The sequence below is a fragment of the Schistocerca nitens genome, chromosome 1 (genome assembly GCF_023898315.1).
Source record: "Schistocerca nitens isolate TAMUIC-IGC-003100 chromosome 1, iqSchNite1.1, whole genome shotgun sequence".
NCBI lineage: Eukaryota > Metazoa > Arthropoda > Insecta > Orthoptera > Acrididae > Schistocerca > Schistocerca nitens.
This window is the reverse complement of record NC_064614.1, coordinates 456,723,567-456,746,313: the sequence shown is the minus strand read 5'-3', so window position 1 is coordinate 456,746,313 and position 22,747 is coordinate 456,723,567. Positions and strand designations below refer to the sequence as shown.

Genomic DNA, 22,747 nt, shown 5'->3' with positions numbered 1-22,747 from the left:
AAATATCCCTATAACTATGGCCATTAACGAAATGCTGGGCACATCATAATGAACCTGTGTATAAAGCTACAAGCAAGGCAAAACTTAATTTTTTTTTACTGATTAGTTTCTGTAAAATCATTGGAGAAAGAGTGCAGCGAGTGTGCGTCGACTCTGTCATCATCAACCGGCCGAAAGGTGGCAAACGCTTGTCGACCTTCCCTTTCTGTTCAGAAAGAACTCGCCCAGCACTTTGGGTGAAAACTGATCCCTGCACATCGGCCACGGTATCATGCGCGACCTACACAGGGCCACAGTCAACTGACATTGGAGACAAACTTTGTTCCGTGTACCTCCATAGACATGTCTCATCCTCTTTGGGCTCATTTCTTGTTTCGATATTGGACAGCGTGATCTCTCTGTAGCACACTATCCTTGATCTTTGACGCATGTTGTATGTGTTTTTGTAAACACGTGTGAAGTTTGGTTAAAGTTGTTTCAAACGTGTTACCGATTTAGTGAAGTTATTAAGCTGCCATAAAATATGGTTTCAAAACGGAAAAAGAAGGTATTTATTGCGGTGCATATTTTGAACCTTTAAACTCGTGTAAATATTACACGCATTTTGTTGGTTGTAATAGGTTTAAAGATATTTTAACGTTCTTAAATTTCAGTATCAGTCTGGAGAAGGAGCACAATACGTTTCAAGAAAGCAAGCAATGAAAATGCTACAGTTGTCCCTTAAAGATTTTAGACGGCTTTGTATTCTTAAAGGCATATATCCAAGAGAACCAAGGAACAGAAAACGAGCACAAAAAGGTGCAAGTGGCATAAAAACACTGTATCACAAGAAGGATATCCAGTTTTTGATGCATGAACCTATTATATGGACTTTGCGTGACTATAAGGTATGTGCACACGTCTTGAAACGGTTGGATTTTGGCCAGGGACTCATGTTGTTTGGAGTTACTGTTCTCATAACCAGCTCTAAACATCACTTGTGATTTTACCATTTCTTGTTTTGCAGATATTTGGGAAGAAGATAGGAAGAGCCAAAGCTGTCAAAGATTTCGAAACTATGAAACGTTTGCTAGACAATCACCCAACATTAAAATTAGACCATATTGTGAAAGAGCGATATCCAACTTTCATTGACGCAATTCGCGATTTAGACGATTGCCTCACGCTTCTTTTCTTGTTTTCGACCTTTCCTTCGTTAAGACATGTTCCACGAGATCAGTCTGCACTTTGTAGGCGGTTAACAGTTGAGTTCATGCATTACGTGATTGCAGCAAAAGCACTTCGGAAAGTTTTCATCTCCATAAAGGGGTATTACTATCAGGCAGAAATTAAGGGACAAACTGTCACGTGGATAGTGCCCCATAATTTCAGTTTTCAGGTAATATTGTCTCTCTCTCATAAGCACATTTCTGTTTTACTGCATGTCAGGTAAATGTGTTAACATGACAGTATTTCTTTCCTGCAGCCACAATCAAAGGAAGAAGTTGACTTCAAAGTATTGTCCATATTTGTGGAGTTTTATCTGATCATGCTGGGATTTATTAATTTTCGTCTCTATCATTCACTGAACCTTTACTATCCTCCAAAGTTTGCTGGATATTCAGGTAAAATCAGAAGTATTATTTTTGTCTGTCTGTAAAAATAAAAATATTTAATAAATAATCATCATACAGAGGGAAACAGAAGTAAGAAGTGTTTCAGGTATATCCGCAAGCTATAACACAATGCAATGTAGGAGGGCTGTTACTATACCTAAAGTACTGACACACTTTGTTTTGTGTCTTTGTTTTTGGAATGTACTTGTGGTGACACACTGAACTGTTGTGTCTACTTTAAGTCCAAAGGTCCCAGTTTGGTTGAGAGTTGACAAAGTGGTTCAAATGCTTCATTTGATGTGTTTCATCATGTGGGTTTTTATTTGGATTATATTTGTGATACTAATTGAGTATTATGTATACTATAATGTGTAAAAGGGGAGAATAGCAATTTGTAACCAGGCAGCATTTAGGAGTGTACGAAAACAGCTTTATTAAAAATAACTATGTTAAATGTCTATCATTCTCTCTCCTTACCTCCTATGCTGTGTAATTTAGAATGCATGTAGTGTTTGCTAGTGGCTCAATGAGATCATGATGTCCATCATAACTGTTGCCGCATTAAACAGTCATGGCTCCATTTCTTATTTTTTTCTTTTAACTAGATAATACATGTCAACCTTATTAAAAGTATGTGAGAGATTCCTCATATTTCTCACGAAATAGCTGTTCTTTACACTTTTTGTGGGTAGTTACATGAAGTGATCTTACCATTACAAGAATCTCAGTAATGAGTAAGCACAAAAATTATTTTTTTGCATGCTGTGTTCCTAAAAAAAATGTTTATTCACTGACAAGTTTAGCAATCACAGTCCTCAGTATGATCCACTCAGTTCGAAAATAACTTAGGCTGTACTAAACAGACCCTTCCTCTCTATTGCTGTAGAAATTTAAAAGTGCACTTTAGTGAAAAGTTATCACATGTTCCTATTTTATTCCCATTTTGTATCATGACAAATACCATTAATGTAGTGAGACAGAAATAGCGCTAATGTAACTGTAACTCCCGTTCACTTCATGGAGCATCTAGCTTTTATCAGTTATTGTTGGTCATATGGAAGCTTGTGACTGTAAAATCTGGTATGTTCTTCCCATTAGTGGCCAGTTACATTAGGTAACTGTCCCTTTAACCAATATGAAGTATTTTTCAGTAGGGTGGCCGTCTCAAAGACCCCTTTTTTACGCATTTGTGACTCAGTGTGTGAGTGAATATTGAAAGTAAAAGAGGGAAAGTGAAAGCTTCCTATTTTTGGTTTGTAATTTAGAGGAGCATCACAATGTATACAGTGCTGGTGCCCATTGCATGAAGAAATTATCCAACAAGTAAATAGACATTGGGACTCAAATCACAAAATTCAGCCTTTTACAGCATTGAATGCTTTCCAGCTAGTGTGTGGTTATGTCAGTCAGTACTTTAGAATGTAAGGGTAACTGTTTTGAAATAATTATTGAAGATTGAAGCTATATATTGTCAGTTTTTCATATATAGTGTTAATGTGACTTGTCATTTTGAGTTGTGGTAACATTGCAGACACACAATCAGAAACCATTGTACATTAATATAAAATACGAAATGAAACACCATTTACACATCTTTATAAACATAATTTCTTGTCATTTTTTTCATATATAATGTAAATGGGATTTGTCATTTTGTGTTGCGACCACATTCCTGACACTCAAGGATAACCTACTGAAACATTGATAACTGAATTGTACTTCACATGCTTTAATAAGTAAATATGAATAAATTGTTGTGTGTTTTTACAGCTGGTGATTGTGATAAGTCAATGGTTGATGAGGATTACTACGTATCTGAACGAATAGCTGCTCTTAATGTTACACTGGCTCGCACCAGCAATAATGCAGAAGAGGAAGAAGCTGAAGTGGATCAGTTCCCAATGGTAACACTCCATTCAGTATGGATAAAGCTAGATTGTAATTTAGTTATACACTAAAGCACCAAAGAAACTGGTATAGGCATGCGTATTCAAATACAGAGATATGTAAACAGGTAGGATATGGCACTGTGGTCAGCACCACCTATTTAAGACGACAAGTTTATGGCACAGTTGTTAGAATTGTTACTGCTTACAATGGCATGTTATCAAGATTTAAGTGTGTTTGAACGTGGTGTTAAAGTCGGTGCGCAAGCAATGTGACACAGCGTCTCCGAGGTAGTGCTGAAGTGGTGATTTTTCCGTACGATCAGCAGTCTGGGAGAACATCAAATTTCTGACATCACTGCAGGAAAAAGGTCCTGCAAGAATGGGACCAGTGACAACAGAAAAGAATCGTTCAACATGACAGAAGTGCAACCCTTGGGCAAATTGCTGCAAAGTTTAGTGCTGGGCCATCAACAAGTGTTAGCATGCCAACCATTAATGAAACATCATCAACATGGGCTTTCAGAGCCAAAGGCCCACTTGTGTACCCTTGATGACTGATCGACACAGTTTTACGCCTCGCCTGGCCCGTCAGTTCCGACTTTTGACTGTTGGTGACTGGAAACATGTTACCTGATTCGACGAATGTCATTTCAAATTGTGTCGAGTGGACGGATGTGTATGTTTATGGAGAAAACCTCATGAGCCCTTTACGTGAGCAGGGGACTGTTGAAGCTAGTGGAGGCTCTGTGGTGGTGTGGGGCATGTGCAGTTGGAGTGATATGGGATCCCTGATAAGTCTAGATACAACTCTTCTCAGGTGACAGGTACGCAAACATCCTCTCTGATCACCTGCATCCATTTGTGTCCATTGCGGATTCCGACAGACTTGGGAAATTTCAGCAGGACAGTGTGACACCCCACATGTCCAGAATTGCTACACAGTGGCTCCAGGGGCACTTTCCTGAGTTTGATCACTTTTGCTGGCCACCAAACTCCCCAGATATGAACATTATTGAGAATATCTGGAATGTCTTGCAACATGCTGTTCAGAAGAGATCTACACCCTCTCATACTCTTACAGATTTATGGACAGCCCTGTAGAATTCATTGTGTCACTTCCCTCCAGCACTACTTCAGGCATTAGTCGAGTCAGTGCCATGTCTTGTTGCGGCACTTCTGCGTGCTCGCAGGGGCGCTACATGATATTAGGCAGGGCAGGTGTACCAATTTCTTTGGCTCTTCAGTGCAGATAACAACTATTTCACACTGCAGCTGTTGTGACTCTCCATACATCAAAATTTTATGTATGTATACACTTAAAATGGTTGTTAAAAAGTTTTTAGAGAAGAGAGAATCAATAGAACGTATTTAGTCAGTTTTTGGAATTTTATCTGTTTTTGCATGTAACAGAAATTTGGGGGCTGTTTATAGAGTTTCCACTAGGATATTTACTTGAGTTTCAGCTAACAAATAAGCTTTGTTTTGCCACAGTAAGTGAAGTTTCTATGGAAATTAAATGAATGTGCTGTGCTAGAGAGTGTTGGCTGGGAGGGGAATGTTAGTTTTTCCATCCTTCGTATTCCGCTATTGCAGTTGTCATTTCTATCATATCCTCCATCTGGGTTGCATAATTAGAAGCAACAGCTACCAGGCACACACCTATCCTTGTCATGGTTTACATGGAAACACTGAGCTTTATTCATGGTGTTACTGGCATGGTAATGCCACTTCATTGTAACCAGTCACCCATTTAAGTGTTCTTTGTATAGAGGTATTGTTTGTTTGCCAAGGGTGTTATGTTTTTATCATGTAGGGTTGCTGTTCTTGTTTGCAGGTGAAGATGATTTGGTTTTGACACAGGTATCAGAGGGTGTAATATATTAAATGTAATAATTTCACTGTGCTCTTAAAAACAGTCCCAGAACAGACTAAATCATGGCATCTTGAGATGTTGGTTATCCAGTGGAATACACAACACCTCAGGGTGCCAACAGATCACTGGGAAAGTCTGGAGAATTATAGTCTGAATCTTGTCAGTGTTGTAAAGACATGTGGTATTTCCAGCCAAAAAGTACAGAGAGCTTGTTCAGCAGCGCAAAGAATGGAAACATGAAGTTAACAAAGTTTCAATCTCTGAGGGATCATATTAGTGGAAGAAGAGCTATCCCTGAGTTGGACGATTTCCAGGGCACTATTTGTTGCCTTGTATCAGAATTTTATGGCTCTGGCAAAAGGCAAAATTTGGTTCATGGGTGGTGTTAGTTAAATGACACAATTCTTAATTCTTTGGAATGCTCATGATGTCCGTCATGGGATTACAGAAGCGTTCGTTGCCACCCATCTGCTTTGACCCATGACATCACCAATATGGCGGAAACGACCATTCTCAACGTTTGCAATATGGCACCTATGACGTCATTACATAAACGACAACAAACACAATAATACATACAAAACCAACAAACACATCTCTCTCCAAAAATATAATCAAACTAACAGGCCAGTGCAGGAAATTGGGAGTTTTTGGATGGGTACGAACTAAATATACACGCACCACAATCCCAAACTACAAAAAACGACGACATAAAAACATGACAAAATTCCCTAATTCCGCTACACTTCAAATATCGACAGGAATCGGTCACTTTCCTTCACCTACATAGATCAACTGCAATTGTCGATACCACAAAATAAAAACCAACTACTCCAAAAATTATAATCACACTGCAACTATTGATACCGCAAAAACCAACACCTAAAACAACAAAAATTGGAATCTAACACTTCCCTTGACCCCTATAGGTCAACAACAGCTCACGATACCAAAACACAAATATAGTCTGTCGGTAAACTGAAGAGCGAGCGAGCGAGTCCCCACTCTGCCTACCCAGCTACGACACGAGGCGCTTCTACAGGCTGTTTCACAACGTAGTACCGGCCCTGCTGCGGCGCGCACTTTAAATCTGAGGCGACGCCGTGTACAGATACGTCTTGGCTGCGTTCATTTTTAGACAAATGCATTAATACAATAAGGAATACAATACACGAGAGCTTCTTCCGAAATACAACATTATAGAGTAAATAATATTAAGATAAGAATGGAAGTCAGGATTATACCACAAACATAGAACCGAATGCCTGTTCATGTGAATGTATTGTATGTTCCTCTGGTGCTATTCGTGAAATGAACCCCATATAATGTAGTCAATCTGTGTAATTTAAGGCTTGTTCTTACTTTGTGTTTCTACTAAAAGGCAGAAGTTTTCTTCGAAGGACTGCATTGAAACTTAACAATTTTTGCAACATGAAGAGTGTTTAAAAAGTAAGCAGAAATTTATAATTTTGTGTGTTGCTACTGTCTTCGTAAACATGTCTCAAAAGTATGTGTACAATGTTATGCATATTGGGTATTTGCTCTGTTGTCAGCTGTAAAAAAGGTTACGTGTGTTTTGGTAGCACCAACGATTATTTGTTTTGTATAAAAACGGATTAGACAATCTGTATTAAATTTAGTTATACGGATGGAATATAGTGTATGAAATTTTTAGAAATGTTAAATATTGCTTTTGGTGAGCCTGTTATGAGTGGAGCAAGGGCATACAAGTGGTATAAACATTTCAAAGCAGGCGTTAAAGGACAGCGGTTTCACAAGCATGGATGAGATTAAAAATGCACAGTTAAGAGACCAATAAACTATCCCGAAGAAAAAGTTCCTAAAGAATTTCGGAAATTGGAAAAAGCACTAGCGCAAGTGTATAGTATTAATGGGGAATATTTTTATAAGGTTAATATTGCTGTAGTTATCAAATAAAGTTCTTACCAAAAACTAAAAATTAATGTGTGAACGCTCCTCGTATGTCAAGCTTTTTGCTTAGAAGTCCAGAATCGATGTACATGTTTCGAATTAAATTTAAGCAGAGTTTACAACAGCTGTTGCGCACATATTTCAAGCAATATGTCTCAGAATAAGGTGAATAGTGACTGAGACAGAGATTCCATAAGCATCAAATCAGATCGGTTGGTAGGGCATATTCTGAGGCATCAAGGGATCACCAATTTAGTATTGGAGGGCAGCGTGGAGGGTAAAAATCGCAGAGGGAGACCAAGACATGAATACACTAAACAGATTCAGAAGGATGTAGGTTGCAGTAGGTACTGGGAGATGAAGAACCTTGCACAGAATAGAGTAGCATGGAGAGCTGCATCAAACCAGTTTCTGGACTGAAGACCACAACAATAACAACAGCATCAAACGTTTTACGTGATTTTGAAACTGTCTATAACGATCGGTTTCCTCCCAAGATTATTAGTTGTCCTTCGCGGCGATTCCACTAAACCATGCGTCTTATTTTCACGTTCCTTCCGTATGCGTCCTATTCTACGAGGCTGACGTTTGCATACATTGCACCCCTTTATTGGGACTGGTAATATTAGACAACAGTTCTTTTTGGGTCGCCTCTTTAATACACAATCGAACGGTCGTTACTCCGCAAATACCTCCTCTTCTTCGTATTTTGCACATTTTCTTGCAATGCTAGACGATTATCCATCACTTCCGGATATCCAAGTACATCAATAAGTATACAAAGTTAACTGACCGACACACTGGATAGTAAGATCCCACGAACAGAAACAACATATATCACTGCACGCCGATCTACACTGCTAGACAGGCAACGGGCAACAGATTTTGGGTGCCCCTGTGGGCCGGTGGCAGCGTTCTTCCGGGAAAGGCCACTTCCCCCACCAAAAGCACTGCTCGCTCTTGAGTTTACAGACAGACTATAGCTATGATGACAAATTGGAATTGGTCACTTCCCATTGCCTATACGGCTCAAATACAACTGACGATACCAAAAAAATTGAAATCGAGTACTTCCCCTAAGATACATAAATCAGCCACAAGTGCCGATACCAAAACATCAACCACCAACACATGCAGTAAATAACACCGACCCAACAACACACAAAAACCCCACCTAACATCATAACACACGAACAAAAGGTAAAAAAAATGACTACTTACCATAAAAAAGTTTCAGGTGCTACACACTAACTCCGAACTCGCATATTCTGCTTGCATATGCCACACTTCACTATCTCCGTCACAAGCCCAAAAAGTAGCAGAAACTTAATGACGGACAACATGTCGTCCTCCATTTCAACCCGCACATGCGCACTATTAAACTTAGAAGTAATATTCATACCCAAGAAAAGAAGCCACGACTTACCGCGCGACAAACGTCAAATGACACCGCAATAACATAAACGAAACGGAAACTTAATTCTTAACTCACTGAAACTAATTTCTGTTCTTCTATAACAGTCACGACTGATAAATGCACATTTCAAGCACCGACACCCAAATGAACATGTGGGCCATTCACACACACCACCAGAGCACACCCACCGCCACAACAAGACGACATCTACAAACACAAAACACTCAAACTAAACTCCACACCGTCATGACGTCACACAACACAACACCCTTACGTCACGGGTCAAAGCGGACGGGTGGATCGGACGCCTCTGTTGACCCTCCAACATTGTAGCAGCTAGGGCATCTTTTCTGAGGAAAATGCACATCATGAAGGAAAATCATAGCCCTGTTGTTTTGTCGTGATGAGATATGACAATCAAAATCGTATTTCCCCTATCTGTGCTGTTGAACATACTCTCTGTACTTTTTGGCTTGAAATAACTTGTCTTTACTGTGCTGACAAGATTTATTTTTTCTGGAACTGTCTTTGCGGTCACAGTGAAATTTGTACAACCTGCATATGGCTCCCTTTGTTTAATTCATGTGTCTTATTACTGAGTCATCTTTGTATACACACAAGAATGGCAAAACTATGTGATGAAAACCAAGCACTTTTGGCAAATGAACATCTGGTATAATTCAAAGAGCGATGGGTGCCTAAGAGTGCTACTAAAGGAGACATGCTTGTTATTGCTGTTTTATGAACATTCAAGTATAAAAGCATTGCATGGTGTGAGATTGTTTCATCCACAGTTTATAACATTTTAAGGAGAATTAGTGTGTGAATGTAGAAATAAGGTGCTTCAAATCACTAGTTTGGAATCAAACATGCAGTTACCACTTGAAAACTCAGTGTGTATTGAACAGCTAAGATTTCACCTTCATTTAAAATGAAACTGTCACCTTCCAGCCTAACCTAGGCTTTGGCATACGCTATTGGTCAGACTGACACCATCTGCTGCTGAAAAATGGAGGGCCTTCGTAATATATTCAGGCATGGCAGCTTGTTTTCATAGCACTGCACACACACTCAAGTTGCTAATTAAACGGTCGAGCATGTAAGAAAAGTAATTAGTTGGAAAGCATGTTGATTGATGCAGTATTTTATTACACTAAGAATGGTGAAAACCGCATAATGGTCCGTGTCTATGATTGAGATATTTGCATTTTAATTCAATGAACCTATCAGGAGGTGGGTGGAGTGCGAGGAGGCCAGATAGTACGTTTCTGGGAAGTCGCAGACAATGGCCCCAAATATTGCCAGTCAGTATGGCGGCTGAAGCCAGTTGGGTCTGGAAAGTGTAGGAGCAGGTGCAAGGATACTGTAAAAGAACCCAAAGTAAAAGTTGAGGCTTAGTTTATGGGGCAGACATCCCTTCACTTTGGTGCCTGTGGACAAGTCGATCAGTGGACCAAGCTCAAGGGGAAGAATAGTCCACGTTACATTTTAATGTGGCAGAAAGTAGAGAATTTACAGTATTTATCAGAGTAAAGTTTAGAGTTGATGACCATCTCAGTAAATTGTAGAGAATGGTGTAATTACAAGCAGAATTAATATTTGGTAAAATGTAGTGTGTGAGGGACGTGTGCCAAGTGCCACTTTGTCTTGATTGCACAGTAAGCTTTGCTTGTGCATGTATTGTATGTAATGTCTTTTTAAGTCACACAGTTAACTTGAAGACTGTGTTTTAACTATACAGGGTGTTACAAAGAGGTACGGCCAAACTTTCAGGAAACATTCCTCACACACAAAGAAAGAAAATATGTTATGTGGACATGTGTCCGGAAACGCTTACTTTCCATGTTAGAGCTCATTTTATTACTTCTCTTCAAATCACATTAATCATGGAATGGAAACACACAGCAACAGAACGTACCAGCGTGACTTCAAACACTTTGTTACAGGAAATGCTCAAAATGTCCTCCGTTAGCGAGGATACATGCATCCACCCTCCGTCGCATGGAATCCCTGATGCGCTGATGCAGTCCTGGAGAATGGCGTATTGTATCACAGCCGTCCACAATACGAGCACGAAGAGTCTCTGCATTTGGTACCGGGGTTGCATAGACAAGAGCTTTCAAATGCCCCCATAAATGAAAGTCGAGAGGGTTGGGGTCAGGAGAGCATGGAGGCCATGAAATTGGTCCACCTCTACCAATCCATCGGTCACCGAATCTGTTGTTGAGAATCGTACAAACACTTCGACTGAAATGTGCAGGAGCTCCATTGCGCATGAACCACATGTTGTGTCGTACTTGTAAAGGCAAATGTTCTAGCAGCACAGGTAGAGTATCCCGTATGAAATCATGATAACGTGCTCCATTGAGCGTAGGTGGACGAAACTAAAATGAGCTCTAACATGGAAATTAAGTGTTTCCAGTCACATTTCCCCATAACTTATTTTCTTTATTTGTGTGTGAGGAATGTTTCCTGAAAGTTTGGCCGTACCTTTTTGTAACACCCTGTATGTCTGCTGGTGACAAACTGCTGAGGCTTATACACAAGTAGTTAATGAGCAAAGCATATGGCATGTGCGATTCAACACTCCCAAGTGTGAAAGCAGGTTTGCTGCCTCAAATTATCAGGCTGTTTACATCTCAAGTGTTGTGAGATTGTCATCACTGATGACTTTATCACAACTCACAATTTAGGCAATTTGTTGGCTCAGAGAATATGTAATTATTTCTGGATTTTCAAACTATCCTGGCAAGTTGTGACAAGTCCTGCATGGCAAAGAGCATTAATTGCATCTCACCAGCACAGATTAACTTTGTTGTGATATTCTTACAAAAGTGAAGCTTCACGTGTGGCCTTTGTGCTGCTGGTATCGGCTCACTCGTGTTTGAGCAAGCTCTGTGAATTCCGATAAGTGTGAGCTACAATTTTGTTTCAATATAGTTATGAATGTACAGCCACTTATTTAAAGACACTGGCCTCCACAATATAGATAACTTCTGCCAGAATCAGTTTCTCTTTAGTGGTAGTTGTATTAATATTCCCAAAGTGTGGTTGTGTTGAAAAGTAACTAAGAATAATTCATATGCAGGAGCGCAGTGTACTGATAACTGCTCTAGAGATAATATCAGTTCAGATAATCTGTTTGTGTGATGTTCATCAGCAAAACAATTGTTAGATTCAGAAAAAATAATTAATTTTACCATGATAGTATATTGGAGATGTTACAATATCATTTCCTTGCTGCATTCATCGGTTCGTTCTGTTCACTGTTGTGAAACTGACTCCCATGTTGGCACTGTTTCACAGCAATCGTTGGAAAGAAATGTCTGGAAATCTTGGCAGGAAGTGGCTTCTCCCAGAGAAGTGCTATGAATAGGAGCAGGAAATAGCCAGTAAAAATTCTTGTGTTCAGCTTCTATGGTTGATTAGCTGAAAACCAAAACCAGTTTTGTGGCGTGGTTTGGTGCTCAAGAAATTGGGAGTTGAACAATAGCCCTCATGAGGATAATAGGCAAATAATAGGCTGGATGGAGTGGAGGTGATTATTTAAATGTTGAATGTATGAAGTCGGGAGTGAGTGATTAGCAAAGTTGTTTTAGCCAGTATGGAAAGCCTATAGACATTTGAAAGGGGGATACTCTTGTGTAATTCTGCTCAGGAGCATTTCAGTTTTGTGGCAGGTGGTGGTGTTTGGTGAATGTGCATGTGATTGGTATACAGAGATCAGAGACAGTACCAAACTGGGAGGAGGTGTGTGTTGAAAGTGACATGCTTGATGAGGTTTGAGTGAAGCCAATAAATGCCATTTGTTTCTTTAGAAATTTGAGTGAGGTGCCTTCATGCTGCTTTTACTTGTTGTCTTTGAACTGTTTCCTGCTTTGATGTGGATATCATCAACAGAAATTGCTCAGTGCCAGCTGAAGATGGTGTACAAACTGTTGGCAGCTTACATACTTCTGTCCAGTTTTCAGGTCTCAAAATCTTCCCGAAACTAGTAAGGTACCAGCTAGTTTTAATTACTGACATTGGAGTAATGAGAAGTTTAACCCTGTCACACAGTTCAAAGTGAGGCTAGCAACTCCTATTTAAAGTTGTTTTATACACAAGGTTTTATTATTATTATTATTATTTATTTTAGTCTTTTTTTCCCCCTAATTACATGGTGTAGAAGATGGTTATGTCTTCCAGGAAAGTTCCTAATTCAAACATAGGGAAGGGAGAATCCACAGTCTCACTAAGAGACAAATATTTCAATTCTGGGCTGCTGTATGAAAGCTGAGATGATAGTGAAACTTGGGTTGCACAAGCATCCTTATAACCAGTTTGAACGTGACTGCATGGCAGCACCTTCAACGTGATTTTTATACTTAAAAAATTCCAAGTTACATTATGATCTCCAGCTCATGTAAGCTATAGATCCCCATGTAACAGGCTGGGTAAGTCATTTTCCAGATTGGAGGAGAGCAGGGGCATACATTTTCCAATATGTAGCTTTGCAAAGCCCATGCCTACTACAGTAGTACAAGTTTATATGCCAACTAGCTCTGCAGATGATGAAGAAATTGATGAAATGTATGACGAGATAAAAGAAATTATTCAGGTAGTGAAGGGAGACGAAAATTTAATAGTCATGGGTGACTGGAATTCGTCAGTAGGAAAAGGGAGAGAAGGAAACATAGTAGGTGAATATGGATTGGGGGGAAGAAATGAAAGAGGAAGCCGCCTTGTAGAATTTTGCACAGAGCATAACTTAATCATAGCTAACACTTGGTTCAAGAATCATAAAAGAAGGTTGTATACCTGGAAGAATCCTGGAGATACTAAAAGGTATCAGATAGATTATATAATGGTAAGACAGAGATTTAGGAACCAGGTTTTAAATTGTAAGACATTTCCAGGGGCAGATGTCGACTCTGACCACAATCTATTGGTTATGACCTGTAGATTAAAACTGAAGAAACTGCAAAAAGGTGGGAATTTAAGGAGATGGGAGCTGGACAAATTGAAAGAACCAGAGGTTGTACAGTTTCAGGGAGAGCATAAGGGAACAATTGACAGGAATGGGGGAAAGAAATACAGTAGAAGAAGAATGGGTAGCTCTGAGGGATGAAGTAGTGAAGGCGGCAGAGGATCAAGTAGGTAAAAAGACGAGGGCTAATAGAAATCCTTGGGTAACAGAAGAAATATTGAATTTAATTGATGAAAGGAGAAAATGTAAAAATGCAGTAAATGAAGCAGGCAAAAAGGAATACAAATGTCTCAAAAATGATATCGACAGGAAGTGCAAAATGGCTAAGCAGGGATGGCTAGAGGACAAATGTAAGGATGTAGAGGCTTGTCTCACTAGGGGTAAGATAGATACTGCCTACAGGAAAATTAAAGAGACCTTTGGAGAGAAGAGAACCACTTGTATGAATATCAAGAGCTCAGATGGCAACCCAGTTCTAAGCAAAGAAGGGAAGGCAGAAAGGTGGAAGGAGTATATGGAGGGTTTATACAAGGGCGATGTACTTGAGGATGTAGATGTAGACGAAATGGGAGATAAGATACTGCATGAAGAGTTTGACAGAGCACTGAAAGACCTGAGTCGAAACAAGGCCCCGGGAGTAGACAACATTCCATTAGAACTACTGATGGCCTTGGGAGAGCCAGTCATGACAAAACTCTACCATCTGGTGAGCAAGATGTATGAGACAGGCGAAATACCCACAGACTTCAAGAAGAATATAATAATTCCAATCCCAAAGAAAGCAGGTGTTGACAGATGTGAAAATTACCGAACTATCAGTTTAATAAGTCACAGCTGCAAAATACTAATGCGAATTCTTTACAGACGAATGGAAAAACTGGTAGAAGCGGACCTCGGGGAAGATCAGTTTGGATTCCGTAGAAATGTTGGAACACGTGAGGCAATACTAACCTTACGACTTATCTTAGAAGAAAGATTAAGAAAAGGCAAACCTACGTTTCTAGCATTTGTAGACTTGGAGAAAGTTTTTGACAACGTTAACTGGAATACTCTCTTTCAAATTCTGAAGGTGGCAGGGGTAAAATACAGGGAGCGAAAGGCTATTCACAATTTGTACAGAAACCAGATGGCAGTTACAAGAGTCGAGGGGCATGAAAGGGAAGCAGTAGTTGGGAAAGGAGTGAGACAGGGTTGTAGCCTCTCCCCGATGTTATTCAATCTGTATATTGAGCAAGCAGTAAAGGAAACAAAAGAAAAATTCAGAGTAGGTATTAAAATTCATGGAGAAGAAGTAAAAACTTTGAGGTTCGCCGATGACATTGTAATTCTGTCAGAGACAGCAAAGGACTTGGAAGAACAGTTGAACGGAATGGACAGTGTCTTGATAGGAGGATATAAGATGAACATCAACAAAAGCAAAACGAGGATAATGGAATGTATTCAAATTAAATCAGGTGATGCTGAGGGGATTAGATTAGGAAATGAGACACTTAAAGTAGTAAAGGAGTTTTGCTATTTAGGGAGCAAAATAACTGATGATGGTCGAAGTAGAGCGGATATAAAATGTAGACTGGCAATGGCAAGGAAATCGTTTCTGAAGAAGAGAAATTTGTTAACATCGAGTATAGATTTAAGTGTCAGGAAGTCGTTTCTGAAAGTATTTGTATGGAGTGTAGCCATGTATGGAAGTGAAACATGGACAATAACCAGTTTGGACAAGAAGAGAATAGAAGCTTTCGAAATGTGGTGCTACAGAAGAATGCTGAAGATAAGGTGGGTAGATCACGTAACTAATGAGGAGGTATTGAATAGGATTGGGGAGAAGAGAAGTTTGTGGCACAACTTGACTAGAAGAAGGGATCGGTTGGTAGGACATGTTTTGAGGCATCAAGGGATCACAAATTTAGCATTGGAGGGCAGTGTGGAGGGTAAAAATCGTAGAGGGAGACCAAGAGATGAATACACTAAGCAGATTCAGAAGGCTGTGGGTTGCAGTAGGTACTGGGAGATGAAGAAGCTTGCACAGGATAGAGTAGCATGGAGAGCTGCATCAAACCAGTCTCAGGACTGAAGACTACAACAACAACAACAGCAGCAGCAGCAGCAGCTTTGCAAAGCACTTTAGTGATAAAACCAACCTTCAAGTGCAGGTCACCTGTTAAAGTGTGGTCTGCAGAGATACATATAGCAGTGTCCACATCTTAAGCATTCAAATGACGGTGTCTGTAAAACTTTATGAGAAACTTATTTGAGTACATGTATTTATCCCATTTCAGATTAACTGTTATCTTACTTGAGTTTTGTGAATTCACATAGTTGGGATGTGCTCACTAAAGAGCAACTCAGTAGGTGATATTTTAGTGATACCCAGTCATATGTTTCAAATTCATTCAGAGGACTGTTTGTGATTCGTAACTGACAGAGGGTGTCATCTGCTATCCTGTACTTCAGAAACCTTGACAGCGTTTGATTAACTACTGATCATGAAACACACCATTTACACCTTATGAAGAAACCTTAAGTATCAGTTATTGTTCTTAAAATGTCACCAGAGCTCATTAGATAAAAAAATGTGCATGACAATTCCAACAATTTTTAGCCTTATAATGGGAGGAAGTTAATGTAATCCAAGAAGCAAATACTGAGAAACCTAAACAGGTCTACTAAAGAGACTGCTTACACCTTGCTTGTCTGTTTTCTTCAGGGAGCCTAAATTGGAATGTTCAGAAGAGAGATGAAATTTTTCATTTGCAAAACTTAGAGATATGAAATGGAAATGAAGTCCCATGCTTCTTTACAGAGCGTAGGGGAACGATGCGGGAGACCCGCACCGTTTTACTAGGCAAGGTCCTAGTGGAGGTGGTTTGCCATTGCCTTCCTCCAACCGTAATGGGAATGAATGATGATGATGAAGATGACACAACAACACCCAGTCATCTCGAGGCAGGAAAAATTCCTGACCCCGCCGGGAATCGAACCCTGGACCCTGTGCTCGGGAAGCGAGAACACTACCGCGAGACCACGAGCAGCGGACTATGCAACATTTCTGCTGCTTACATTGTGCATTTCTTATAATCACTATAAGAATGAGTTAAGAGAGGCTGCACCTGAATGACCACAAAGCAAGGTGGTGCAGTGGTTAGCACAATGGACATGCATTCAGGACGACAACGGTTCAAACCTGCATCCGGCCATCCTGATTTAGGCTTTCCGTGATTTCCCTAAATTGCTTCAGGCAAATGCTGGGATGGTTCCTTTGAAAGGGCACAACTGAATTCCTTCTCCATCCTTCTCTAATCCATTGGACCGATTACCTCGCTGTTTGGTCCCATCCCCCAAATCAACCAATCAACTAACCTGAACAACCAAATCACATTCCAGCTCTAGCCAGGAAATGTTTATTCCAAATCTTATACACAAGTTTGTTATTTATGCATAAGATATAAATGTTATCCAGTAGTATTTTATTTTATTATCTGTGCCCTCTCAGTTTTTATTTTGACTTACTTCAGAAAAGAAATATTAATTATGTCTCTGTACTCTACACAACATATTCCTTTTCGAGAAAAAAAAATCAATCAAATTTCCATCTAGACATCTGGTTTTTCACACCTTCCCTAAACCACTTAAAAGTGAACAGTAGTATTCTCATTAACCAACTTTGGTTTCACAAGGAACCATTGTGCACAGTGACCATAGATTAATCAAGGAAGAATAGGAACACCACAGTCGGTCACAATCTTATTGTCTTTTTACTCTTGCTTATCCAGATTTCACCTTTAAAGCTTGCTGTGTTCCTATCTTTCCTTGATTTTTCCCATTGAACCACAGCAAATTTATTTCTCAGTTGTTATCCAATCGTTGACAGTCAGTTTCTTTTTAGCAACAAAATCAGTATTTCCTATCATGTGAAACATGGTATGTTCTAACACTGCAGTTAGTAACTACCTACATGAAACTGAAATTTGGGTATAAATTTCAGTAATATAAATATCATTTTAATACTTTTTTTTAATACTTTCATTTTCATTTGTTGCATACTACAACTTGTGTGGAGCAGAAAAATAGATGTTCTGTTCTTAAATGTCCCTTCTACTTGCAGCATAAATACTTGTTAGCCTCTTTCTTGTCAGGGTCCTAGCCTGTGTTAGCATTGCTAACGCAAATGGCAGGGATGTGTAAAATTAGTTTTCAGAAATTTGTGGAACATTGATAGTAATCAGAACCATTTTTCTCTGCAATTTTATAGTAAGTTATCTTATTCCAATTCATTTCACATAATGGTAAAATTGTGCTTCACTATGTATTAAGAAGTGACTTCACAAAAAGAGTAATATAAATGTTCTGTAACTCAAAAATGTGGTTAAGCTGCATTATGAGATTTACATTTTTATTGTATTCAAATCAGATTGAAGATCCTGAAAAATTGGAACAAGCAAAACTGGAAGCAGAAAAAATCAAACGATTAAAATCGCTGTTTGAAGGTTTAAAGTTCTTCATTAATCGAGAAGTACCACGTGAGCGTCTGGTGTTCATAATTCGCTGTTTCGGAGGAGAAGTCTCGTGGGACAAGCTGTCATTTGTTGGAGCTACATTTGATGAGTCAGATGAAACAATCACTCATCAGATTGTTGATAGACCAAGTTTGGAGAAGCAGTACATTTCAAGGTAAGCCAAAGTTATCATCTGGTAGACAACTTATCAATATATGCATTAATTATAGAGTAGCTCCTACATTCTAATGATTGTTGTATTGAGCTGGAAGTTTCTACTGCTGTGAAACTAAAAAGCTCATCAAGATGAAAAATGCAGTTTGTGGAGAACGTTAATATGAAAATTGTGATAAAGGTAATTGTTGTGCCATATCATTGTCACACCTACAATTTGCCTTTGGATACTACAGTAATTAGAAGCCCAAATTATTGTTTTCTAGGTAGTCTTTCAGTATTATCTGTATATAAAAACAGGATATATACGACCCGGAAAATCCGGTAAAAACCCAGGAATTTTTTCATCCAGGAGAAACCCGGGAATTTTTCATTTAAAATTTGGAATTTTGACTGGTAAGAATAGATTCTCTAGCAAAGAATGTTACTGTATCCTGCTACTGGAGAATGATACTGCACCAGTAAAATGTAAACGAGATAAAAAGAAAAGAAAAGAAAAAAAACTTCAGTAGCAAAAGAAGTGTGCCATTTACAACAACAAAACATTGTGCACCCCCAAGCGTCTGCAAACAGCAAAAATATGAGCGTGATGTCACAACTGTTTACATTAGGTTCGTTTGACCAGTTGCCAGCGGGCTCATGCGCATGCACAGTTGACTCACATATGAGCAGTACCCTCCCCTGCTTCCCGCTACTTGAAATGTGGCTGTTAGTTGTATCGGCAATAAGCGGCAAGCAGCCAGACGGTAACAAAAAATTTTCTTGCACACCCTAGCTGCCAGATTCGCGCATGCGCAGCGTTTTCTGAGTTGTAGTGGTGAGGGGGTTAGTCTCCACCCGACCCTTGTTTGCGTTAAGTGATTTCGCTATTTCCTTTTCGTTTCAAGTTCCCACATCAAATGAAAACAAAACAGATTTCTGCGCCCGGGAGCTATCAAGTGAATACATTCACATAATTACAGAGGGCAAAAAAATATTATTAGTTTCAGTTTTCTGACTTTATTTCCAAATTATTAAGCAGTCAAGCATTAATCGCCTTGCAGAACAATGAAGTTATTTTTGTCAGTTTGCTAAAGAAATTTGACTTATTAACCGTTCCGCTGAGGCAATCAATGTATTTGAAACAAAGTGTTTTGTTCCACAGTATTGGCTCATTCTAACTGTTCGCTGAATTTCAAGTGCACATTTTCATTTTCTGCCATGAATGTCATTATGCCATAATAAAGAACCAAATAAGAGATATTACAGTACCGGTACTCCAAGAAAATTTACATCGCAAAAACCACACTGCAAAGCTTAATATCAGATGGGACCTACTTCATTGTGAATGTGGAAAAAAACAATGTGCACTTCAAGACGAATTAAGCATTTTAGTATGGTTTACGAAATTCCTATGCTTTTGGAGTATCCTCTGATGTCCTGTTTCTTTTATGGCGTAAGCTCTCTCAGTGCTTTATACATATGAACATGCGGACTTCCTACGCCACTGCAGTTGCGCATGCGCAATAGTGCCTGTTTTCTGGCGCTTTCTGGCAACTGCTAAATCGAATCGGTCTTGGGATAGTATTTGCGAATGGTGGTTCAAAAAGCGTTACTTTCAAAGTAAATTTCTTTTTACGCAAGATGAATTATGTTACATGTGAGAAAGTGGGATGAATTCCTCGAATCACAGAGCTTTTAAAACTGAACACTTTGAGGACCAGCCACTTACAAGAATTTCGAGGCCAGAAGACCAGACATTTGTCATTATTTTAAATTTTCTGGCATATTTGCGTGATGTATATTTTAGTATAACACACGCAAAATAGATCAATATTACATGTGAAAGCTTAGCTTCTCTTCTAGCTTATTAATCATTGAGACCCACATTATACGTGAAAGCTTAGCTGTTCTTGTAGCTATACTAGGTATATTAATGTAAACCATTAACTTTCCCTCTTTGTGTGTTTGCGCTACGTAACAGTGACCTTGCTATTGGCTGACTTGCATCACGTGTCCTATGCTCTGAATATCTGTTGAGATCATGTAGCATGAGATTGATTGGCTTACAAAAGGGCATCGCAATCTCGATTTCAACGTTCCCAAAACTAACGTGCTGTGCTTGGTGAAATTCGAGTTTGTACTTTTGTAATATGAAAATATCAGTGTATATGTTGCTGCACATGAAAGGTCTTTCCAAAACTTCTCTCCCCCGTTTTTTTCCTGGGAAGCTCTATGCTAGTGTATAAAACATTAACCATGCAAAGGAGTGATAAGTTTTACAGTTCCAAAGGAAAAATCTTTGCCGGGGAGGAAGTATATATTTTAAATGGGATGTCTGGGAATAACTCAAAATTTTTTTTCCTTTACCACGTATACACCCTGAAAAATCACTCATTCATATATATTTGCTAATTCAAACTATAATATATCTGCTTCATTCTGAAGATAAAAGGCATGACGTATAATAACAAGGCTTATGGAGGACGTTTATTCATTCGTCTAAATGACAAAACCTGAGGCATAAAGAGAGATGGTATGACTCTGAAAACTAATCATGTATATAATTGTGCAAGGCATATGTACTTTATCTGTGTACGTTACACAAAGAAGAAAGAATTTTGCATCTTTACTTCATGGTGTCTGTTGAATTTGGGAGGAACATTTGTGCCAGGCATATAAAACTGAGATAAGATACCTTAAAGATCTGAGCACAGTGCAAGCAATGGAAAGAGTAAAGGCAACCACACTATCATATTGCAGTGAGCCGTGGCACAAACAGTGTGACATAATGGTTAGCTTCGTTGGCTGGCGTGGTGCGGGTGACCAAACACAATGCCCAGCAAATTGTTATTTATCATTTCTGGGAGGGTTATGAAATATCTAACATTTGTAATGTTTGTTTACTTCAGAATATTTAATGTTTGTATAAATACCAACACTCTGGAATATTCTGTGTTTGTACAGATGGTTATCCTCTCCATCCAGGACAGTTCTGTTCCGGCTGTACATAAGTGTTTGTAATAATAAGGGGAGGACTCCTGTGGTGGAATCGACTTTTTGAAACCAAGTATGCAGTGATATAAGTTAAGATCTCAGTTATCACACCCTGCAGCCATTCACCCTAGTAGGTCCTCGTTTGCAAGTAATTCACGAAAAAATATTCAGAATTGTATGTGATGCTCAGTAATGTTAAAAAAGTTGCATTACCTTGTCTGATTGTGTGGTGTATTGGATGGGATAATAGCATCACATGTAAGAGGTTGTGGGTACGAATCTAGCCGTACAGATTTTTTTTTTTTTACATCCTTATCAAAATGACTTTGATCATTATTTTTATTCAGTTGATTGGTTTAACTACAATTTTTATTTCTGTTCCTCTGTGACATCATTTTAATCACCTTATGAACTTCTTCATTTGTTTCTTGTTTTCTTTCTATCATTGTTTTTCCAATCAGGATTTTTGTGAAAAAGAATTTAATTGTATTTATCTATTATAATATTTATTATAAAATCTGTTATAAAAACCCCCCATGAACCACGAACTTTGCCAATGGTGGGGAGGCTTGCATGTCTCAGTGATATAGATAGCCATACTGTTGGTGCAATCACAACGGAGGGGTCTCTGTTGAAGGGCCAGACAAATATGTGGTTCCTGAAGAGGGGCAGTAGCATTTTCATTAATTAAGCATTTTCATTAATTACTGGGGCAACAGTCTGTGTAACATCAACCAAAACAGCCTTGCTGTGCTGATCCTGCAAAAGGCTGGAAGCATGGGGAAACTACAGCAGTAACTTTTCTCATGGGCATGCAGCTCTATTGTATGGTTAAATGATGATGGTGTCCTCTTGGGTAAAATATTCTAGAGGTAAAACAGTCCCCCATTTGGGTCTCCGGGTGGGGACTACTCAGGAGGACATCATCATGAGGAGAAACATAGCTGGCGTTCTATGGATCAGAGCATGAAATGTCAGATCCCTTAATCGGGCAGGTAGGTTAGAAAATTTGAAAAAGGAAACGGACATGTTTAAGTTAGATATAGTGGGAATTAGTGAAGTTCAGTGACAGTAGGAACAAGACTTCTGGTTACAGGGTTACAAATACAAAGTCAAATAACAGTAATGCAGGAATAGGTTTAATAATAAATAAAAAAATAGGAAAGCAGGTAAGCTACTACAAACAGCGTAGTGAATGCATTGTTGTAACCAATATTGTCACAAAGCGCACACCCATCACAGTAGTACAAGTTTATATGCCAACTAGTTCTGCACATGAGGAGGAGCTTGAGAAAATGTTCGATGAGATAAAAGAAATTATTCAGATATTTAAGGGAGCTGAAAATTTAATAGTCATGGGGGACTGGAATTCGATAGTAGGTAAAGGAAGAGAGGGAAAAGTAGTAGGTGAGTATCGACTGGGGAAAAG

At 39.0% G+C, this 22,747-nt stretch overlaps 1 protein-coding gene across 1 annotated transcript in view; it reads left to right on the top strand.

The window, feature by feature from the left end:
* Window positions 1-389: 389 nt before the first annotated feature.
* The window catches only part of LOC126251752 (pescadillo homolog), a 47,572-nt gene continuing 25,214 nt past the window's right edge, over window positions 390-22,747 (top strand). The window contains exons 1-6 of the mRNA XM_049952366.1: window positions 390-547; window positions 654-887; window positions 1,007-1,378; window positions 1,466-1,604; window positions 3,366-3,499; window positions 18,084-18,343. Of these exons, the coding sequence (XP_049808323.1) occupies window positions 524-547; window positions 654-887; window positions 1,007-1,378; window positions 1,466-1,604; window positions 3,366-3,499; window positions 18,084-18,343 (1,163 nt within the window). The 5' untranslated portion in view covers window positions 390-523. The remainder of the gene's footprint in view (window positions 548-653; window positions 888-1,006; window positions 1,379-1,465; window positions 1,605-3,365; window positions 3,500-18,083; window positions 18,344-22,747) is intronic.